Source organism: Microtus ochrogaster, chromosome 8, assembly GCF_000317375.1.
Source record: "Microtus ochrogaster isolate Prairie Vole_2 chromosome 8, MicOch1.0, whole genome shotgun sequence".
In the NCBI taxonomy this organism is placed as follows: Eukaryota; Metazoa; Chordata; class Mammalia; order Rodentia; family Cricetidae; genus Microtus; species Microtus ochrogaster.
The window spans coordinates 8,166,724-8,189,890 of NC_022015.1; the positions used below are offsets into that span (position 1 = coordinate 8,166,724).

The 23,167-nt window shown below is 38.0% G+C and overlaps 1 protein-coding gene across 1 annotated transcript in view; it reads right to left on the reverse strand.

The window, feature by feature from the left end:
• Nucleotides 1-23,167, reverse strand: part of Pik3c2a (phosphatidylinositol-4-phosphate 3-kinase catalytic subunit type 2 alpha) — a 106,255-nt gene that overhangs the window by 62,822 nt on the left and 20,266 nt on the right. Inside the window, exons 2-3 of the mRNA XM_026781265.1 lie at nucleotides 21,619-22,747; nucleotides 5,718-5,821 (exon numbers count right to left, since the gene is read on the reverse strand). Coding sequence (XP_026637066.1) covers nucleotides 5,718-5,821; nucleotides 21,619-22,686 — 1,172 coding nt within the window. The 5' untranslated portion in view covers nucleotides 22,687-22,747. The remainder of the gene's footprint in view (nucleotides 1-5,717; nucleotides 5,822-21,618; nucleotides 22,748-23,167) is intronic.

Genomic DNA, 23,167 nt, shown 5'->3' on the forward strand with positions numbered 1-23,167 from the left:
TAAAAAAAAAAAAAGAAAATCTGAGTCAATTCCTGGGACTTACAGGGTAGAATAAGAGAACTAACCCCTGCCAGGTGTCCTCGCATGCTTGCCATGGCTTGTCCACCCATACGTAACTCTCACTCACTCACTCACCCACACATAAGCACAACACAAATGAACAAATAAATAAAATAAACATTTTTTTTAAGAATGGGGAGATTTAATACAGTCAACTTTATAGGCCCCAGTAACTGCCTTTTCCTAGAGGTTAACAAAAGGTTCCAGTCCCCTCTTCTTATTGGTTTTTCTTTTTTCCACCTTTTTTGAAGTGCTTGGGATTGAATCCAGGGCCTCATACATGCTAGGCACGTAGGCTATTATTACTGAGCCATATATTTAGTAATCATCTGTTTTTCATGAGGCCTTAAGTAGAACGTGTGCTGGAAATACTATGTGCTTCTACGGATATTAAACTATTCAAGGCATAAATACAGAATAAAACAGTTTGAGATGATGAGCAAATTCAGCAGCCAATACAAAACCTGTAAGGCATACTATTTGAATCTGATCCTTGTTTTTATTATTTATTAGCTGCATAAATGCAGTTAAGTTACTGACATTCTCTTGCTTCAAAGTAATATGACCACTGATTTCTCAGGGTTGTCATAATACCATGTAAAATAAGTTTATAAAACAGTGCCTACTATATAACAAATACTGTAAATGTCTTATAAAATTAACTAGTGTAAGAATAAATGTGGTTTTTACATTGTGATCCAATACTAAAACGATAAAATATGGAACAGAAGAGATGGCTCAGTGGTTAAAAGTGTATACTGTTCTTGCAGAGAACCTACGTTTGATTTCTAACACATATGTCAGATGGTTCACAATTACCTACAACTCCAGCTCCGGAGAATCCAATGTCTCTGGCCTTTACTGACAACAACGCTAATTTGTACATAAATAACCACATATAAACTATATATACAAAATTTACAAATATTTTTTAAAAAGATTAAATGTGATCAAAATGATACAAGTTGAATTGATATTGGAACCTGTAAGATATTTAGTTGCTGCCAAGCTTATCCTTTCATAACACAGTAAGCGTGTAATGGCTTATTTTTATTATTTCACACATACTTGGCATTGTACTATTTGCTAAAATTCATAAAATAAAACTGGACCTTTAATCCCAGCACTCAGGAGGCAGAGGTAGGCAGATCTCTCTGAGTTGAGGCCAGTCTGGTCTACCAAGGGAGTTCTATGTCAGCATGGTTACATAGTGAGATCCTGTCGTCTCCCCCCAAAAAATAAATTAAGAAATAGAACTCATAAAATAGATAAAGTAAACCATATAGTTAACTAATCTGAGAACTGAGAATGGAGTTTAAATGGCAGTTTTATGTCATCCTCGGTTCTATGGCAAGTTCAAGGTGAGACTGGGCTGCAGGAGACAGTGCCTAATAAGGAAATAATTATTAATGAAAGATGAATTCAATCTTTGAAAACATATGGAATGTCTTAGAATTAAGATACTATGGGGCAGAGGGAGAATGCTCAATGTTATTTGCATGTATGAAATTGATGCAATGAAACATTTTTCTGTACATTTCCTAATAATAGAAAGATTATTATATGCCATAAATATGAGATCTGAATCACATACAAAGAAAAGGTAGGCATAGAATATAGTTTCTCATTTTGTGCTAGAGAAACATAGAGAAAGCAGTAATAACCATAGACCTGTGCTGGAGCTCAGCGCTAGATGCCATGCCTACTTCCCCGAGTTCAATCTTCATTATGTCAAAAAAAAAAAAAAAAAAAAAAGGCCTACTACAACAACATTCTTTTAAAAATTTTTCTCTAGATCACAACTATTAGTTTTATCAAGAAAAAGAAACAAAGAAACAAATATAACGAATAATGAATGGCAAATGAGTCAAAGTAAAAGACCTTCACTAGTTCAATTCTTTAATTTCATTGACAAAAACAATAACAAAAGCCCAGGCCGAAAATTGGCACTGAATTGTTAAAACTTCTAAGTAGTTTCAACTGTAAGCACACATAGAATCCTAATAGTTAGATGCTGATTTCACAGCTGAATCAAAATAATGGCATGAATAACTTCTAGAAGACTTTTAAAAAGCATAAAATAGGTACTACATATAGCGTGGCAGCTGTGTGCATGCTGGGTTCAGTTTCCCAAAGGGTCAGGCATTGTAGAATATTATAAATGAGGCCAGTAGTCTGGGCTACAAAGTCAGTTTCCATCTCAAAAGGGGAGTGGGGAAGAGAGTCAAAAACCTTAGTGTTGGGCTGGAGAGATGGCTCAGAGGTTAAGAGCATTGTCTACTCTTCCAAAGGTCCTGAGTTCAATTCCCAGCAACCACATGGTGGCTCACAACCATCTGTAATGGGTCTGGTGCCCTCTTCTGGCCATACACACAGACAGAATATTGTATACATAGTAAATAAATAAATATATTAAAAAAAACCTTAGTGTTATAGGGATCGTCCGGCATATGTGAGGTCCAGGGTTCATCTCCCAGCATGGGGAGAAGGGCTGAGACTACTTTAGTTTGTGTGTGTTTTAAAGTCCACTGGGTTGTGGGGAGACCATGCTGGAGAAAAGCAGCCACTTAAGGAATATATGTACTGAGCCCCCATATATTCAGGGCAAAAAGAAAAATTCCTAGAACATGGCTTCAGAAACCTCTATTCTGAAAGTTGTTGCAATCATACCATGTATTATTGGAAGTCGGAGATTAAGAACTCATTTTCTCAGGAGGCAGAGGCAGGTGGATCTCTGTGAGTTCAAGGCCAGCCTAGTCTACAAGAGCTAGTCCAGGACAGGCTCCAAAGCCATAGAGAATTCTTGTTTCCCGGGGGGGGGGACCTCATTTTCTATTTGGTTCATCTGGAGTTACATATTAAATAAGCCACTCTGAGTATAAATATGCATATATGCAAATAAATACAGCAGCATCCTTATTCAGTTGCAGTTACTGTCCTGCCAACTATGATCTGAAAATAATTCCAGTAAGCAAAAAGAAAAAAAAATCTTGACCCAATAAGGGAAGAAAAAAAAATCATGTGCTCAAGCTGTTAAAATTTCTGGTAAATTATTGCTGTTATAAATTATGATTTTTTTTAACTTAAAAATTTAATCTGATGGGACTGGAGAGTTGGCTCAGTGACTAAAAGCACTTGCTGCGGATTCAGGCTCAATTCCCAGCACTCATATGGCAGCTGGCAACTGTCTACAACTCTAATCCTGGGAGGATTGAATGCCCTCTTTTGGCATCAAGTATACATGTGGTATACTTACATACATGCAGCCAAAACATTCACACACATAAAATAATAAGCAAATTAATTTATGTGGGAAGGGGGCATATAGGCAGAGTCCAGAGGACAGCCATGGGGAGTAGATTCCAAGAATCAAACTTGGGTTATCAGGCTTGATGGCAAACACCTTTACCTACCTACAGAGCCATCGAAAGACCTCTATAAATTATTTTCAGATGCGCTTGTTTTACAAAGCGGAGTTTACATAGGACTCAGTGTTCAGTTTCAGACATCCACTGAGGCATTATGGAATGTAACTAAGGAAGGACTACTGTAATCACTTAGCTAAGCTGGGGGAGTTTCAGAAACTATATAGTACCTGTTTGGGAAAAAAGAAACTAAGTAAGAAATGTAACATTATTTTCAAAGCATGAAGGTAAAAGAGTACTTCTAAATCATTAACCAAAATGGCAAACATACTCGAAAATGGTCTTGGGGTCCCCATGACTTATTTAAAAAGGAGGCCTTCTTTACTGAAGACAGCTCTGGATTAAGAATAAATCCCTGGTGATGATCACTTTTCCCTTCATGAGAGCAGATTTTGTCCTCTGCCTTCAAGTTTGCTGCTTCAGCCTTCTGCATAGCTTTTCTCTGTCTGACTGGCTAAGATTTATTTTCCTCTCTGCTAGCAAAAACATCAGAATATGGAATCAGTGACTATGTGCTCTGTCTTCAGAAGTCCCATTTACAACAGGAAAAAATAAAGCTAAACCACATGGAGGATGAGTGTGGTAAGTAAAGGAAGTAAAGGAAAGGGAAAGACAGAAGGTCTAAAGAGAGCAGGAAATTGTGAATTTAAGTCTTCATGGTAGCAAGTCTGTAATCCCAGAACTTGAAATATACAAGTAGAAGAATCCCAATCCAAGGTCACCTTTGGATTTATAAAAGATAACCATATTTCAAATAAAAAAAGGTGAATTCAAGGTGGGCATGCTGATGCATAACTGTTACTGCAGAACTAGGGAAGCAGAGGCAGAAGGATTGCCGTGAGTTCAGGAACAGTATAGCCTACACAATACACTGCAGGGGCTACAAAGTGAGGCCTTCCCTGTTTCACAAAACAAAACAGGGATGGCAAGATACTTTAGCAGGCAAGTGTTTGGTGCACAAAACTGTCAACTTGAGTTTGATCCCCAGAACCCACAGAAGAATGTAACACAAGCCCTAACTGATACAATCATGTAAAGGAAACAAATATTTAACCAGTGGCAAAGATGATGTGATACTGTATTGACAGCAGAGAAGTTTGTGAGGGTATTTTCTTGGAGTCTCAATTTTTCCATCTATAAAGAATATGATATAAGGGCTGAAAATGTAACTCTTAGTTGGTAGAGAACCTGCCTAACATGCTTGAGGCCTTGAATTCCATCCCCAGTACTGCATAAAACTGGAAGTGGTAGCTCATGACTATAATTCTAGCCCTTGGTGAAAGTAGAAGCATCCACAAGTTCAAGATCAGCCAGGCAGTGGTGGCGCACACCTTTAATCCCAGCACTTGAGAGGCAGAGGCGGGAGGATCTCAACGAGTTTGAGGCCAGTCCAGTCTACAAATTGAGTTCCAGAACAACCAGAACTATTACACAGAGAAACCCTGTCTCAAACAACAACAACAAAAGTTAAGGATCATCTTCAGCTAACCAGGACTTTGAGGCCAGTCTGGGCTACAGATCCCATCTCTGAAACAGCAATAACAAAACAAAAACCAATACTGTCTAAGACATACAAGAGTGAGAAAATATTTAAGGACTAAATTTTTCTAATATTTATAAAATATTTTTATTAAATAAGTGGGATAGCTTTCTGAATGGTAGATAAGTTTGTGAGACAATGGGCAGGGTTATGTATGCCTGTAAACCTAGAACTCAGGAGGCCGAAGCAGGAAGATTGAGAGTTTGAGGCCAGCCTAGACTACAAACCGAACAGTATCTCCAAACATAAATAAATAAACAAACAAATAAATAAACAAATAAATTTATTTTTATTTTTTGAGGAGATGAAAGTTTGTCTAGAAACAAAAGAAGGCACCTTCTAGGTGTGTGGAAACACACATGAAAGCCAGATTTTCACTTGTTAATAGAGGACCAGAGCTCACTCCCGGTCTCACTTAGAAACTGTTTGTTTCAAAATTTAGCCACCCAAAGAAAAAAAAAGTTAAAAATTTTAAGATTGGCATGAAGTAGCAAGTTTTGGATTTTGTTTTGTTCTGTTTTTTGAGACAAGGTCTCATTATATAGCCTTGGCTGGCCCAGAACTCAAAGATATGCTGCCTCTGCCTTGCCCAGCTCTTATTTTGTTTGTTTTGTTTTTTGAGACATGAAGTACATCTTTTAAATGAGCATTTTAATTTAAAGAATCTGTAATTTATAAAGAAAATTCCTTACTTCATAATGGATTGACAAAAAGCTGCCACCTCCTCATTCTGTACTTCAAATTCTTGTAGAAGAGAACTTCCAGTTGGCAAACTACTGGTCCCATTTGGGTCTTTCTGTAATTAAAAAAGTGATTTTATTTTAAAAGTGAAAGATCTCCAAAATGCTACATAGTAGTACCTCATAAACTAATTTTATGAAGCTATACAAAGTTGCAGAGATAAATCATTTAAGTAGCAGAGCTTTTAAAAGTGACTTTCTTTAACATAGTGCCTTATCTTGTACCTCAGGCAGTCCTTAGACTTTAAGTGATCCTCCTGTCTTAGCTTCACAAGCATGAACTACAACTGGCTAAAACACCTATTTCTTGGCATACACCTGGGATTTCATCACCCAGAATGCTGAGGCAGGAGGATCTCCGACTCAAAGCCAGCCTGTATGTAATTATGAACCCATTTCAGAAAACAAAGCAACACAAGAAAAAGAGGATTTCTATCCTAGCAAAGTACCAACTAAGTCCAGTTTTAACTCATTGTTTTAATTGATAAAAACTAAGAACATGCTGTACTCATCAGCTAGAACAGAGAAGACCTTTCCATTCTGAACGTTTCAGTAAGCTAACAGCTGAATGAAATTACAGGACTGCCATCTGTCTTACGAAAAGAGCTCGTGCTCACTTGAGACTTGTGTAATAAATAAACCAGGACATCTGCATACCCAACTCGAGCTTCAAGTTACAAGAACTGGCATTTTAGGTAGAGAATGAGTTTTTAGGAGAAGTTATGGTTTTCCTATGTTAATAAATGTACACAAATATCCTAATAATCCTTTATAAGTTAAATTTGGTCAGGATTTTTTTTTCACTATTTAGGGAGATCAATTTATTAACCAATAACAGTGAAATAGTAGAGTTCACTTAGAGGTGTTTTGATATACAACATGAAATATTTGATTTGGCACAAGTTTCAAATATAAAATTTCCTTTAAAATTAGGAATAGTTTCAATCTAAACTAAGTGAATAAAGAGTCACGGCTTTAGCTAGCCCAATGGCAGAGAGATGCCACAGACCTGGGCTCAATATTCTACATGTCAATAAGCAAACGAATAATAAAAAAATTAATGGAGCAGAAAGATGGCTCAGCAAGTAAAGATACTTGCTGCCAAGAATAGAAACCCAAGTTCAATCTCACATGATGGAAAGAGATAAATTATTCTTGAAAACCACCTGCTGGCTTTTGTGCTTGAGCACGTACACTCTAAATAAATAAATGTAAAAACAAATAAGCAGCATAAAACTTGGAAAGTCAATAGATTTCAATGATCTTGGTGCCTACAAAGATGCTTACATTAAAATTTTAAGGGCAATAATTACTTTAAAGAGCTTTCTTTGTTGAAATGGCGCCAGAGACCTTTCTGCTAGAATGTGATAGTGTTTTTGAGGGAGGGGGCAACTGACAAAATCACAAGTAAAAATAGCACCACTCCTAGGAAAGATAGTTAAGAGAGACTATTCAACATGCAAAAAACCCACTAAAACAAAAATAATCTTTATAATAACAATTCCTAACACAGCTAGGCATAGTAGCTCTCAATCAGGAGAAGAACGGAACTCCAAGCCAGTATGGGCTTTACAGGGTGAGACCCTGTCTCAAATGACAAAAATACACCAAAACAAACCTAACAGTTAAATATTCATCCTTATTTACCCCTCGCATATGGTCTTCAATTCTTTGAAGCCTGTCTTTCTGTTTGTGATGGAAGTTCTTGAGGGCGTTTACTCCCTTGAAGACTGCTGAACATAGAGGATGTGGACTCTCAACTAACCAGAAGACAAAGTTCTTCTAAGGCCAACGTCCTCCCAGCTGCTCTGGACTCAGTTTCACCAGTTCAATTCTGTGGACTTTGAACTACTCATGAAATTGTATTTGCAGAAGAGTCTTCTGCAAGATACTCAGTGTTTTCCATAAAACCTGTCATATTGTTAAAGGTCTCTATTAAACTGTAAGAAAAGTTCATTCAGGATTGCTACAAAATAATAACATGCTAGGAAAACAGAACTAGCACAACCTTGCTGCTGTACTGACAGCAATCTGCGATTATCAATAACGTATTTGTGTTACAGAAACAGACAGACTTCAGTTCTCTGAAGAATGAGATCTGACCTCTGCTCCAAATGGATCAATGGGTAAAATGCTGCCTTCCCACAGTCTGATGATCCAAGTTTGGATCCTCAGCACCCAGGTAAAAGCATGAGCATGCCGGTTATCGCTGTATCCTATGGGAAGATGGGAAGTGGAGACAGAATCCCTCAGAAGTTCACAGCCACTTAGCCTGGTGTTCACAGTAGTGAAACTCTGTTTTAAACAGTGGAAGGTGAGGACTGACACACAAAGCTGTTCACTGACCTCTACATGTGTTACATGTGTACCATGGTATGGGTGGCTCTCACATATGAACACGCACACAAAATTAAATTACATTAAATTTAAAATAAAAATCATCTGTTCTTAAACTCTTTAAGTCAACCACTGTCTACTCCAGCCTTACTTGTCTAAAGCTTTCACTGACTTCTATGCTCCAGTTAGCTTGAATCATATCCTGTTCATACAAAACACAATGGCACTTACCCCGGCTCTGAACTTTTTCTTTGCCAAAAAACGTCTTCCTTTTCATCTACCCTCAAAACATGTAAAAAAAAAAAAAACCTAGCCGGCTTTTAGGGCACAGTGAATAGCACTTCTACACGCTTACTATAGCGTAAGTGTCCCCTGCCCCAGCTCTTGACACACTCATGTACGTGTGGGCATGTGCATGCACATGTTGAGACCAGAGGTTGATGCCATCCTCAACCATTTCTCACCTTTTTTTTTTTTTGAGACAGAATATCTCACTGAACCAGAAGTCTACTGTTTTCTTTAACACTGCTAATTTATGTTATAGAAACAAGCACTGTAACAGAAAAAGACTTCAATTCTCTAAAGAATTCAGAGCTGACTGACCCTTGCTCCATTCCCCAAGTCTGAAGACCCATGTTTGGGTCCTCAGCACCCATGGAAGAACAGCAATGCTCATTTCTGTAATCTCTGCCAGTGAGTCACCTGTCTCCCCACTTGTAACCAACACTGAGGTTACAAGCCAGCTTTTTACATGGGTGATGGGGAATATGGACTTAGGTTTTCATGCTTGCAGACCAAGAATTTCTATTGAGCTATCTTTCTAGCTCCACCCCCACCACCTCTAACTGCTTAGTCTGACCCAAACCCTGACCATCACATCCTATTTTGAATCTTGTTGTAAAAACCTCCTGGAGAACAAGCACCAAACTGAGTTTTGCATTTTTATAGAACTTAACATCCAGCTGAAAAGGTACTCAACCATCAATCAGTTCAATCTGTTGAATATTTTGCTTCCGCTAAAAAACACACCACAAAACATTTAAAGAATGTAAGAAACTGTGCTTTCTTCAATAATCTAAAAAGAGTAGCAGCAACTTTAATATTTTATTCCCTAAAATAAGCTTTTTAAATTATTAGTATTATTTTAAAAATAACTTGCAACAAATACTGATAAGGTACTCTATCAGACTCCTCTATATAAAATCAACATGCATTTATTTATCAAGTAGCTTCAATAGATTGGTACTATTATAACAAGTCTTTACAGATGGGGATATGGAAGACTAGACTCACACTCAAAGGGCTCACTGAGAAGCGAGGGAAGCACTTAGGGAGGGAGTAATCACTAGCACATGGGAGATAGAGGCAGAAGGATCAGAGGCTCATGTCCAGGTTCAGCTGTACAGTAAGTCTGTCTCAAAATCAAACACAAAATAAAAAAAAAAAAGAGCAAATACCTGCCCTCCTCCACCCAAAAAAAAATCCAACTCAAACAAACCAGAGAAAGCTAGAAAACAATACTGTGGTCTTTTGGAGACAATGACATGAAACCTGCCCTGTTGAATAGATTCCCAATCTCCTTAATGGCATGCTTAGACTTCTAATTAAAGTATGTATTTTTCATGATACCTTTTATTAACGAGGCCCTTCCTTTCATTAAGTCACTGAATTTGACTAGACAGGAACAATTTCAAGATAATAATGTAGGGGACTGGAGAGATGTCTCAGTGGTTAAGAGCATTGCCTGCTCTTCCAAAGGTCCTGCGTTCAATTCCCAGCCATTTGTAATGAGGACTGGTGCCCTCTTCTGGCTTGAAGGCATACACGCAGAAAGAATACTGAGAAGACTGTATACATAATAAATAAATAAATATTTAAAAAAAGATAATAATAAAAAAAAGATAATAATGTAATTACAAAAGTTTCATGTTCACAATGGGTTTTTAAAAAAAGCTACCTAGGCTACTTCAAACGATAACATCAACTTTATTTCTGTTTTGCAGGATCTCACTATGTTGCAGGACCTCAATCTTATGCTCCTCCTCTTCCTCAGTTTTACAAGTTGGGATTGTAGGCATGTGCCATTATATGCAGCCATTTGAGTCATTCCGTCTCTCTGGAACAACACAATTCTATACCTATCCTTTTGAGCCATGTTCCACTATATCCCTAGGTGTTACGCCAACGACCAAAAGCGTCAACTAGCCTATTTCCATTAATCTTGATGACTTTTCTTTTGTGGCATCAGATCTTCTGGAACTGGAGTTGTAGATGGTTGTGAACCTTCATGGGGGGTGTTGGGAATTAAACTCAGTTTCTCTGCAAAAACAAGTGCTCTTAACCACGGAGCCATTTCTCCAGTCAATCATTTTTTTTTTAACACATAAAAAAGATACAATAATTAATAAAACTGTTAATGCTGTTAGCCAATACATAGAATAAAAAAAAAGTCTGTAGAAGATACTGAGTTTCCAAGTAAACATATGTTTGGAATTTCAAGTAAATGTTTAGGTCATAACCCAAATGTTCTCTTCTAGAAATGCCATATTAGAGAAATTCCAGAGATAAAAACAGTTTTGGGCATAATCCTACTTATGGAATTCTCTAAAGGATGTTCTCCTGATTATGATCATTTTAAGAACAACCCCTCAGTCAAAGGGAACTCTGCCTCTCTCCAGACTCAGACAAAGGGGTGATCCTGTCCTCGGTGACTGCAGACTGCAGTGCTCGTCTCCTCCTGCCTTACATTCCTCTCTCCACCCAGCCATCCTCCTGTCTCCACCTCCCTAGTGCTGGGATTAAAGGGCGTGGCTCCTGAATGTTGGGAACACCTGTGTGAGTTCAATTTTTCTTTTTAGATAGATTCAATCTCATGTAGTCCATGGTGGCACTGAGTCCTGGAATTAAAGGTGTGTGCCACCACTCCCTGGCCTCTATTAGCTCTATGTTCTGATCGTCAGGTAAGCTTTATTTATTAAAACACAAAATATCACTATAGACTAAGCATGGGGTTAGTCTTTCTGTCCTCAACTGGTTGGTTAAGATCTATTCACAGAAAAAGCAGGCAATCTGTTTTCCCTAGACTACCAATTCAAGTGCCAGCTTCACTCCAAAATCTTTAATAGACATTCTCAGAATGTTTGCCCAGATGCCTAAGCAGTTCATGCTCTAATCAAGATAAAACACAGAAATGGAAGAGAATACTCCAAAAATATTCCATGATATCATATAAACCAAATAAACCCGTAGTACCAAATAGGTTACATTTTTTTTGAAACATTGGCCAAAGGAGTCCCAGTAGACACCCCTCACCCCAATAGTTCAGGCTATTGACAATGCTATTGGTTACCTTCCATAACCTATTGCCACGATCACTACATATTTACATCATAGAACATGGAAAGATGGAGCTTCACCCTACTGACTAGTGCTCAAAGTCTTGGAAGGTAATATATACACTACTGGAGGGGAAAAATAATCATCAATTTCTCCCAGTTACAAAACCTGTGAGCTACAACAGTGACCAACCTGCAGGATCCGTCCACTAATGCAACAGTGGTATGACTATTAAGGGAGTAACCAGCCATTTTTTAAAAAATTGGATTTAAGGTCTCCTCTGTGAGATGAAATCCATACCAGACAATACAAATAAGGCCTAGGGCCTAAGACTAGATTGGTAATGGATCCCACGGGAAAACCTATCATTATTATTCTGCTAAACAAACATAGCAATAAAACAATACCTAATGACATTTTGCTCATAGATTAACCTTCCATGGGGAAGCTTCCTACAGTAATTAACATAGAGACCTATAACTGGACAAAGTGCGGAGAGTAAGAGACTTAGGGGCACTTTGCCCTAAATGGGATGTATTTCGCACAAAAATTTATCAGCATATCCTCTGATTAAAAAAAGCTGTCTCACCAGGCAATGGCGGTACACCTTTAAACCCAGCACTTGGAGGCAGACAGGTGAATCTTTGTTTATTTGAGGTCACCTTGGTCTACAGAGTGAGTTCTAGGACAGCCAGGGCTACACAGAGAAACCCTGTCTCAAAAAAAAAAAAAACCCAGAACAAACAAAAAGTCATGTCAAGAATACTGTATGGATTGAGCCTGATAGCATACGCCTTTAATCTCAGCACCCTCAGCACTAGGGAGGCAGAGGCAAGTAGACTTCTGTGAATTTAAAGTCACCATGGTCTATAAAAAAAGTCCTGGCTAGCCAGGGCTACACAGAGAGATCCTGTCTCAAAACAACAAAAGTGGGAAGCTAGGTCTAGTGACCTACACCTATTATCTCAGCACTAGGAAAACTAAGGCAAGAGGAGTACACAAGGTCAAAGTCAGCCCAGGCTATATAACAAGTAAATAGCACAGTATTTGCTACAGACTGAGATCTTGTCTAAACAACCAAGCAACCAACCAAACAATAAAAACCAAGAAAAAAAGAGATAAATTATTGGAAAGCTTCATGGTAACATGAGTTTTAAAGTTCCTGACACACTACTCAGAAATTAAATGGGATAAAAGCACAGTTTGTATTAGTAAATGCACTCTAAGAATATTTGCTATTCTTCAGAACTAAATGCACTGCTTTCTTATTTACATTTAATTTTCCAGAGAGGTGAGTTATTAAAGGTGATTAGCTGTACAATAAAAACATTTTGAACCTTCCTTCTGTATAATTAATCAGAGAAAAACGAGGGAGAAAGAGGTAAGAAAATTAGTGGTAGAAACTGGTACAGTGATACATGCCTATAATCCCAGCATTTGGGAGGTAGAAGGAGGAAGATCAGGAGTTGAAGACCTCAGCTACATGGTGAGTTCAACCTATATGAGACCTTGCCTCAAATAAAAAAAATTAAAAATAAAGAACATGAAATTGATGTTAGACATTCTGCCAATAATATATAAATCAACTAACCTGGACTTACGGGGCTCACAGAGACTAAACCGACAACCTGGGAGCCTACATGGCCTGCATATTTGATCCTCTCGTGGGACTCCTAACAGTGGAAACAGAGACTGTCTTGGACTCACTGACTTTTGGTACCTTACTCCTAATATTGGGTTGCTTTGCCCAGCCTTAACACACAGAGAGGTGCTTACTGCAATTTGATATGCCATTATTTTGCTAATACTCATGGGAGTATTCAAACTAACTAAAATAGTTATTGACTACCAGTCTGATTTAAGCTTAAAGTACCAAAAATCGTTTTAATGCCGTTCCTTTTCCTGGTTTTGATCACACACAAAAACTACACTCAAATATTTAGATTATTATTAACCAAACAAAAGACAGTAGGAGGAAACAGGAAGTAAGCCTGCTGAGTGAGAAGAAAAAAACCCTTTAGAGTAGGGTTTGTAACACACAGAATTTCTAACAGGAAATGAACACGTAAGTACCTACAGTAATTATGAGAATAGGCAATGCAATGCTGTTTCCCAACAGAAAGCCTAAATTGCGGGGAAATACTTATAACCAGTCAGAGATGAATGGTATGTGAGCATGTGAAAGCACCAGGTCAATGGCTTCCAAAGTTAGTCTGCATTGGTGTTCTCTTTACCTTTTGGTCTACATAAACCAAACTTCCTTTTCTTTCTTTTGTTATTATAGTGCATGTGTATGATGTCAGTGTGTGGTGTGTATGTGTCTGTAATAAATGTCACTGTGTATGTGTGGAGATCAGAGGACAACACTGTGGGGTTAGTTCTCTTCATCTTTACACAGGTTCTGGGGACTGAATTCATGTTGTTAGGTTCACCAACCCCCCAACTTTTCTTCTTGTACATGTACAATCAGTATAAGATCTCACAGACAGAATAAGATCTTGGTATCAGGAGAAAGATTGAGGCTAGCCTGAGCTATCAAGGCTCTATTTCAAGAAAACTAGTAAGACATAGGTAAGATGATTTAGAAAGTAAAGGTGTTTGCTGCCAAGACTAACCACTTGCAGTAGATACATGGGATATAGTAGTCCCATATGCAAACTCCCACAAACACTCATGCACACATATGCACAAATAAATAATAAGTGAAATTTTTAAAATTTTTAAGTAAATAATAGGCTTGAAACTTTAATACAAAAATCCTAGCTGGGCCGTGGTGGCGCACGCCTTTAATCCCAGCACTTGGGAGGCAGAGGCAGGCGGATCTCTGTGAGTTCGAGACCAGCCTGGTCTACAAGAGCTAGTTCCAGGACAGGCTCCAAAAAAAAACCACAGAGAAACCCTGTCTCGAAAAACAAAACAAAAAAACAAAACAAAAAAAAAATCCTTCCTGTAGTATTTATAAATTGCACATCAAACTCTTACTGAATGTTTCTAATAATTATGCTTACAACCTAAGAGTCGCTATTATGAAATAGCTATTTATAGATTCCTTGTAGATAATTAGATATCAAACTGCCTTCTTGATTTTCTTCCCCATTTGAACTTGCTCTACTTTTTTTAGGATACTGAACTATAAAATTAAGTTACTAAATTCTCAATTCACAGGAAAAAAAGTAGGAACCTTGCTGGTAAGCTAGAGACAAGTGGTGATACACAGATTAATAGAAATGGGTTAAATTAAGATGTAAGAGCTAGTCAATAAGAAGCTAGAGCTAATAGGCCAAGCAGTGATTTAATTAATACAGTTTTTGTGTGGTTTTTTTCGTGGTCTGGGTAGCTGGGAATGAACAAGGGCCTCCTACAACACTGTGTCATTATTGGGGAGCCAACAGTTATGACAAAAAAGTCCAAGAACATATAGCACCTAATGTCTAGCCATGTATATAAACATAGGCCTGAGAAAGCTTTAAAAAAAAAGTTTGGGACATGGAGTTAAACGTGGCTTCCTGGTGACTGTAGTCTCTTGGGGAGGTTTGGTACTAATGGCATATATAGGTGAGGATCTTCTTAGAGGCCCTGCTACTGAGTAATTGAATAGGGTTTATGAGCAGTGGGCAATGCGTTACTTGGCAGTAGAAGTGTGTTTACATCAATGTGGACCTAGAAACATCCCAAAGCTGGGATGGTAAATGAGGCTCCTGGTGGCACCTCCACCATGACGTTAGGCTATTAGGGAACCAAGGGTGGGGTGGAGCCACCAGTATGCCAAGAGCTAAGTGCAGCTACTTTGGAGGTCCTAGCTGCTACTTAGCAGTTTATATGGCTCATGCAGAGAGAATGCTGTAGGTACACAGTAAAGCGGTCCAGACCGAGAAAACATTTAAACAGACACAGTAAAAAATGGGTACAGTCGTAGAAAAGTTTATGAATAATAAGGTCTTTAGAGAGAAAATAAAATAATATTAAAAAGGATATGCCATGTAGAGATGGGAAATACACAGGGAATCTGGATCCTGTGTTGTGTTGACTTAAGTGTTTTGATCGTTGATGAGTGAACAACAGCTGTTAGACACTGGAGTATGGGAACTGCAAAATTAAACTAGCCTATATATTTTATAAATGTCTTAACTTTACAAAGTGGAAGCCAAGAAATATTTTACATTGGAGAAGGGGTTGTTTCTGTTTCCACGGAAAACAATACGTTGTGGATTCGTTTAAGGTTGATAGAGATCAGATTTGATTAGGCGAGATACCCTGAAAATCCTGGCTGCAGACATAAAGACATAAACCTAGAAAAACTACAAGACAGGTGACATATATTTTACCTGTTCAAACATAAAAGAAAAAAATCATATTTGGCTGGCTTGTGTACAACATACAGTTCATACTTGTGTTAATGCACATATTATGTTACCTTTGAAAGTTTGTGTTTTCAGAGCAAGGGGACCAGACACCAGTGAAAACAGGTGGCCCAGAAATCCAGCCTATCAGAATGCCTCTGTTGCAGTTTCCTTCAAGTTCTGTGTCCAGAACAGCTTCAAGTCTGCTTGCTGAGATGACCTAGCCTCACAGACTTCTCTAGTCAAAACTTTAGATAAACCTTTCATTATCTCATCACACTGAGACTGAACAACAGCTAACACCCCTAGACTTGACCATTATCTTGATTTGTTCAGGGTCCCTTAAAGATTGCCAGTGCACCCAGACAATAGGAAGCAGTCCAGAGAATACAATGTCTACATACCTAACAGAAGGAGTGGGTGATTTTTGGTCATTCGGTGTGCTATGGATATTTGTTGTTGTTTAGGGGGTTGTTTACAAATTGTTATTGGTAACAGTCAGAAAAAAAAACCTGAACAAAGAAGATTAGACTCAGGGATCTCCTGAAGAGAAAAATGGGGGATATAATATAGAAATGATGGGATAAAAGAGTGGATTGTTGAGTCTACTTCTGAACAACCATTAACCTCAAATATTTTACATTGGCATGGATTTCTGTATACTGATACAAATTTAATATTTTTGTTATACTGTATTATATATTTCTATTCTTGTTTAAGTTATTGTACCTATGTAGCTCATTTTAAAACGTAAAGTTTTAGTCCTTGAAAACTATTTAGGATAATAAAGAAATATAGTTTATTAGTCATCTATAACAACCAAATATATAGTCATGTTAGATATGTTTTCAAGCTCATACAAAGATATATTTTAGATAAGTGATCTTTAAACACTTCAAAGATCTGTAGAATATGGCATTTAAAAATGTTTTAATGACATAAGGCTTTTCATAACAATGAGACATGTCTGCTAATGACAGCATAAATTTACTTCAAAAAAGATTATGGACATCAAAGAACCTCCATGTGGAGTTCGCTTTCTTTGTGGCAATTAGTCGCTGGACAAGAAACTGCCCTTGCTTTAACTGCTGACAGCATGCTGTCCAAATTGGAAAAGCAGGACACAAAAGAAAGTGAGTGCCAAACTTTGCCAAGCCAGGGCAGAAGAGTTCTTCAAAAATTCCTGCTTCATAGAAAAGTCTGTCAGATATTCTTGGCATGTAGGCCAAAGATGAATGTCACAGTGTTACAGAGGAACCCTGGAGTAATCAGATTTCTCTGTCATGTCATAGTTTTGGAAATTGTTTTCTTTGCATTTCCTGTTTACTCAGGTAATATTATATACTTCTTGGTTCTCGAAGTTGAAGACTAGATAAGATATTCCTTAGTCATGATAAAAAGTAAATTAGATATAAAGTTCTGGACTCATTGAGGATAGTTAATGGAGTATTTTCTCTGAAATTTGCCAAATACAAATGTACTGGACATTTTGTGTGAATCAAGGTGTAATTCTTAACTGATAATTGTTCATACTGTATATAGTTTTACTGTGTTAAGAGTTAAAACCCTTTTTTTATTGAGACAAAAAGGGGTAAATGCTGTGAAATAATTTTTTTGTTGTTTTGTTTTGTTTTTCCGAGACAAGGTTTCGCTGTAGATTTGGAGCCTGTCCTGGAACTAGTTCTTGTAGACCAGGCTGGCCTCGAACTCAGAGATCCACCTGCCTCTGCCTCCCGAGTGTTGGGATTAAAGGCATGCACCACCACCACCTGGTGTGAAATAATCTTTTTATACAATGTGACGATGTGTCAATGATTGGTTTAATAAGAAGCTGAATGGCCAATAGCTAGGCAGGCTTTCTAGACACAGATGCTGGGAAGAAGGGTGAAGTCAGGAGGAGATACGGAGGAAGCATGACATGTAGGAGATGAGGTAACAATCCATGAGCTACATGGCAGCACATAATAGAAAAGTTATAAGAGCTAGTTAGAAACAAGCCTAAGTTATTGGCTGAGCTTTCATAACTAATAATAAGTCTCTGTGTCATTATTGGGAAGTTGACAGTCCTAATGAAAAAGTCTGACTATACACCTTATTTTATTTATTTAATTTTATTGTTTTGATTTTTTGAGACAGGGTTTCTCTGTGTATCCCTGGTCCTCCTGGAACTAGTTGTGTAGACCAGGCTGGTTCCAAACTCACAAAGACCCACCTGCTTTTGGCTGCCAACTGCTGAGATTAAAGGTGTGTACCACCAACCACCCAGCCGAAATTTTATTTCATTTTTTAAGACAGGGTCTCACTCAGTAACCATGGTCGTCCTGAAACTCACATCATCAACCAGGTTGAACTTGAACTCAAAGATTCATCTGTCTCTACCTTGAAGGAGAGTGCCACCATGCCAGGCCTGGATTATTGTAGCTTAACAAGGCGGGGGGGGGGGAGTGAATAATGGGAATTAAACTAGGGATAAGTTCACAAAGGCAGAGTGAGCAATACAGCTGATAATGTAGTAATATTTCCAAAGGTCAAGAAAGAATTTCAGTTTTTTCACCACAAATGATAAACCATTTAAATTCCCTTTAAGATCAAAGGCTCACTTTTTCTTTTGACAGTGATATTACAACTTTCCAGGCAGCTGCCCTTTTCAAACAACCAACTACAAACAGCTGACATCTTGAGCTCTGACTAGTAGCATCATACACAGAATTAGTTTCTATCATTTTTAACCTACAAAAAAGCATGTTTAAACCTATTAAAACAAGCAGGAACTCATCAGTGCCCTACAGTACAAGGTCTGAGGATGACTAACTTCCCTCCTTCCCCTCCCCTCACTTAAAAAAATTAGGTAAAACTCACAGAACATAAAAGTCACAATTTAAACCATTTAAAACCGTATAATTCTGCAGGACATTCAAAATTTGATGCAATGACCAACAATTTCAGGACAGTTTCAATACTTTAAAGAGCCTGTACTGTTACACTATCCTACTTATAGCAATTAAGTCCATGTAAACACTAATCTGCTTTCTTTTTCTACACATTTGCCCCCTTCAAAAAATTGTTTATTCATTTAATACATATGGGTGTTTTGCATGCATATATATTGTACATCATGTGCGTGCCTGGTACCTCTAGAAGCCAGAAGGGGTCAGATCCTCTGGAATGGAATTATAGGCCATTGTGGGTCTCTATATGGATACTGGGAACTGAGGTCCTCTGGAAGAGCAACCAGTGTTCTTAACCACTGAATCACTTCTCCAGACTCATTTGCCTCTTAAGAATGCTTCATATAAATGGAATTATATAATATATGCACAGTGGAGTTTTGTTGTTTATTCTGAAACAAGGTCTTAGCTCTAGTTGGTCTAGCACTCACTATGTAATTCAAACTGGCATCAAAATTTGTGGCAATCCTCCTGACTCAGCCTCCTAAATTCTGAGATTATAGACATTTGGCGCCAGGTCAATCTATGTATGAAATTTTTAGATCTAGTTTCTTTCAACCAACTTGTGTAGTTTTGTTTGTTTTTCCTGCTGGTGGGCAATAAACCCTAAGAGCCTTGTTCAAGTACTTTACCACTGAGCTAAACCCTCAATTCCACACTCAGCGTATTTTCAGGGTGTATGTAAGTATCAGGATTTCACTTTCTTCTAAGGGAAAAGTTTTCCATTGTATGGCTACATCACATTTGTTAACCCATTCATCAGTTCAACATCTGGGCTGCTTCTACTTTGAATCTTTATGAATAGGTTTCTGTGAATAATTCAGTTTTTAAAAAGTAGACAAAGATTTTAAATAGATATTTCTCAGCCTGACATGATGACACAAGCCTGTAATCCTAATGTTTGGGAAGCTAAAGCAGGAAGATTGCTAACAGTTTGAGTCCAGCATGAGATTCACAGTGAGTTCTAGAGTGAGACTCCATCTCATACAAATAAACAAACAGGCCAACAAAATGTGTTTGTATCTCTCCCCCAAAGGGCACAGAGATGGCCAGTAAAACATAAATAGAGGGCTAGAGAATAGTTCAGTGGAAGAAAGCTTGCTAAGCTTCCATAAGACCCTGGGTGTGATTCCCAGTACCACATAGAAGTAAAGAAAAGCCATTAAAGAATCATCATATCAGTATAAAAACTGGAAAATAGTAAGTGTTAGAAAGAATGTAGAGAAACTTGAACTTTCATATATTACTGGTAGGAATGTAAATGGTGAAATGTTATGGAAGACAGTATGCAAAGTTAGGTACGTCAGCACCTGTCCAAAACAGCAGCCCGGAGAAGGCTGAGGGATGAAGAGCATGAGTTCAAGGCTAGCTTGTGTTACATAGTGACAGAGACCCTATAACCAAAAACAAATAAAGCAACAAATTATACACAAAATTACCATATCATCACTCAAGTGTATTTTCCCTAACCTGTTCTTTTTGAGGCAGACTCTCACTATGTAGTCCTGGTGGGCCTGGAAACTGCGATACAGACCAGGCTAGCCTCAAACTCGGAGATTTACCCGCCTCTGCTTCCTAAGTGTGTGTACTATGAACTATCATGCATGGGTGCTTTTCTTTTTTAGTCCTTAGACATTTCCAAGATCTACAGATATTATAATATTTGGAATGGTATGTTAGTAAAGGAAAATTCTAAACTATGCGTGACTCTCTTCTGAGCAAAGACATACTATTCTAGTTACCTCTTAACTAACAGTGTCTCATACCTATAATCCCAGCACTTTGGTAGGCTCTTGTAGGACGGCCATTCCAAATTCGAGGCCCGTTTGAGACTTGTCTCAAATAATGGAGCTGGAGAGCACATGGTGTCTTGCAATTGTCTGTAATTCTGATGCCTTTTTCTGACCTCTACAACATGCATTGAACATAGTGGGGCACAGACATACAAGCAGGCAAAACACCCACATATAAAAGTAAAGCTTTAAAAAAGTTCCCAATTTAAAAAAACTCAAAGAATTTTTTTTTAAAAAAAAAAACACATATACTATTAATAATCTACTCTACCATTCCATTCTTCTCCTTTATCAATACAGGTATTTAAAGAAAAGTCTTTAAATGGTGTCTTCCCTGACTTTTTGAGGTTATGCTTTTTTTGTGTGTCTTTCATTATTAAGAACAAAAGGAAAGTGTTCAGGCCAGGCGGTGGTGGCGCACGCCTTTAATCCCAGCACTCGGGAGGCAGAGGCAGGTGGATCTCTGTGAGTTCGAGGGCAGCCTTGTCTACAAGAGCTAGTGCCAGGACAGGATCCAAAGCTACAGAGAAACCCTGTCTCGAAAAAAGTTTAAAAAAAAAAAAAAAAGAAGTGTTCAAATTTATATAATAGGTGACAGACAAAATTCCTTGCTTGCCCTGAAAATGAGAAAAGAAAGGTTCACTTATAAGGTAAGACAGAAATACCAAGAATATCTTCAATTCACCTCAGTGATGACAGATGTTCAACTAGGCGTATCTTGCTTGTTTGTGTTTTGAGACAAGGTCTCTCTGTGTAGCCCTGGCTAGCCTGGTAATCGCTATGTAGAACAAACAGGTTGGTCTCAAATTCAGCGATCCACCTGTCTATCTCCTGACTGCTAGGATTAGAGGTGAGTGTGACCAGATTAACTAGGTTTTTATTTATACTCTTACAAAAAAACTAAGCAATTTTTCAGTTGACCTAATCATATTTAATCTTTTGCCGCAAAACCAAACAAAAAAAAAAAAAAACAAAACAAAACATAGCAGCTTTGGAGGCAAAGAAAAGCAAGATTACCTCCCCGCAAAACAAGTGACTCACACTAAGATGCACTCTGTTTTACTATCAAATTTAAGAAGCTAGCAAGCAGAGACTGTACCTGAGATACTTGGCCTTGGGCTTTTGTAGGTTGAGCCGTTCGAATGTTTAAAGACTGGCTTCTTGTTACAGTCGCCCCAGAAAGGTATTTTCCATTCACCTTTCTTTCTAGGTGACAACTTGCTAGAGATCTCTCTTCAAGAAGAACAGCATCCCAAGGATCCTCTGCTAGCAAAACTGGACTCTTCTCCTCTCCATCACGTTCTAACAACTCCACACTGTCCACTTTAGGTTTACTTAGCGGATCCAAGTCTAACCAGTCAAATTTACTGATGTCTTCAGACTTTGGAGACACTTGTAGACTGCAGACTGAAGTTTTCGAATTTGCAATCTCCAAATCAGTCCTTGCTTTCCCATTTTTTAAAAATTCTGATGTACTTGCTATTTTGTCAAACAGTTTTGCCATCTCAGGACTGACTATTGGCCGATAGATTGGTAAATTTCCTTGTGGATGAAATGGTGTGGAAGGTGGCAAAGGATATGAAAAATATGGAGACTGTCCTGGAAGTCGTAAATATATAGGTTCTGTAGATGGAAAAGTGGGCATCCTTGGACTGAAGCCATTCTGGAATGTGGCCTGTTTACTGTATGCTGAAGGGTAAATAGAAGGTAAAGTATATGTGGAAGGCCTGGATAATCCAGGGGGCCACTGTTCTCTTTGAACAGTAGGTCCAAGATACAGCTGTGAAAATGAAGGGCTCAGAACAGGAGTAACTGGCAGCACAGGTGGTTTTTTAGTCTCAAAACTGTCATCCAGCAATATCTTCTCAAGTTCAGCTTGGGTGAGCTTTTCTACGTCAATATCTACTGCTCTCTTTTGGGAATCAGACTCAGGAAACACCATGAGATCATAATCCTGTTTGTTAAAACCTTGTGTTCTTTGTCTAGTGCTGCTAGACAGCTCAAAGCTTCTAGGGCTGCCAGTCATTTGTCTATCCTTCTGAAGTTTTGCTAAGGCCTCTGCTTCCATCTGTAATGCTTCTGCTTTGTCCACATCTTTGGTTCTTATTGGTTCCGGATGTGAAGATGAACACTGTTTAAATTCATTGCTGTTGGAAATCTGAGCCATGTCCACAAAACAGACCAAACCTCTTAATCTTTTTTTCTTGTAGCTTCCAAAATACCAGGACCTATACATAAAAATAAACATAACACTCAGTTAGATTTTCTAAACACAAATTAATTTTGTTTAAACCTAACCCTGCTGGATGTGGTGACAAACACATTTAATCCCAGCACTTAGGGGAAGAGGCAGGCAGATCTCTTTGAATTTAAGGCTAGTATGGTCTACAGAGTGAATTCCAGGTTAGCCAGGAATATATAGTAACATGCCATTTCAAAAAACAACCAAATAAATTAAATAAAACCTATCCTATATTAAGTTTTGAAGCCACTTACAAAAATACACACCAATACAACACAATGAGAGGTTTCATGAAACCCTAATGAAAAAGCACATTAACATTTTATCCACTCTTGGGTTCAGAAGACACTGAAACACACTTTATCCCGCTTGCTAAGTTATCAAAATACTTGGCAGAGTAAGTGAA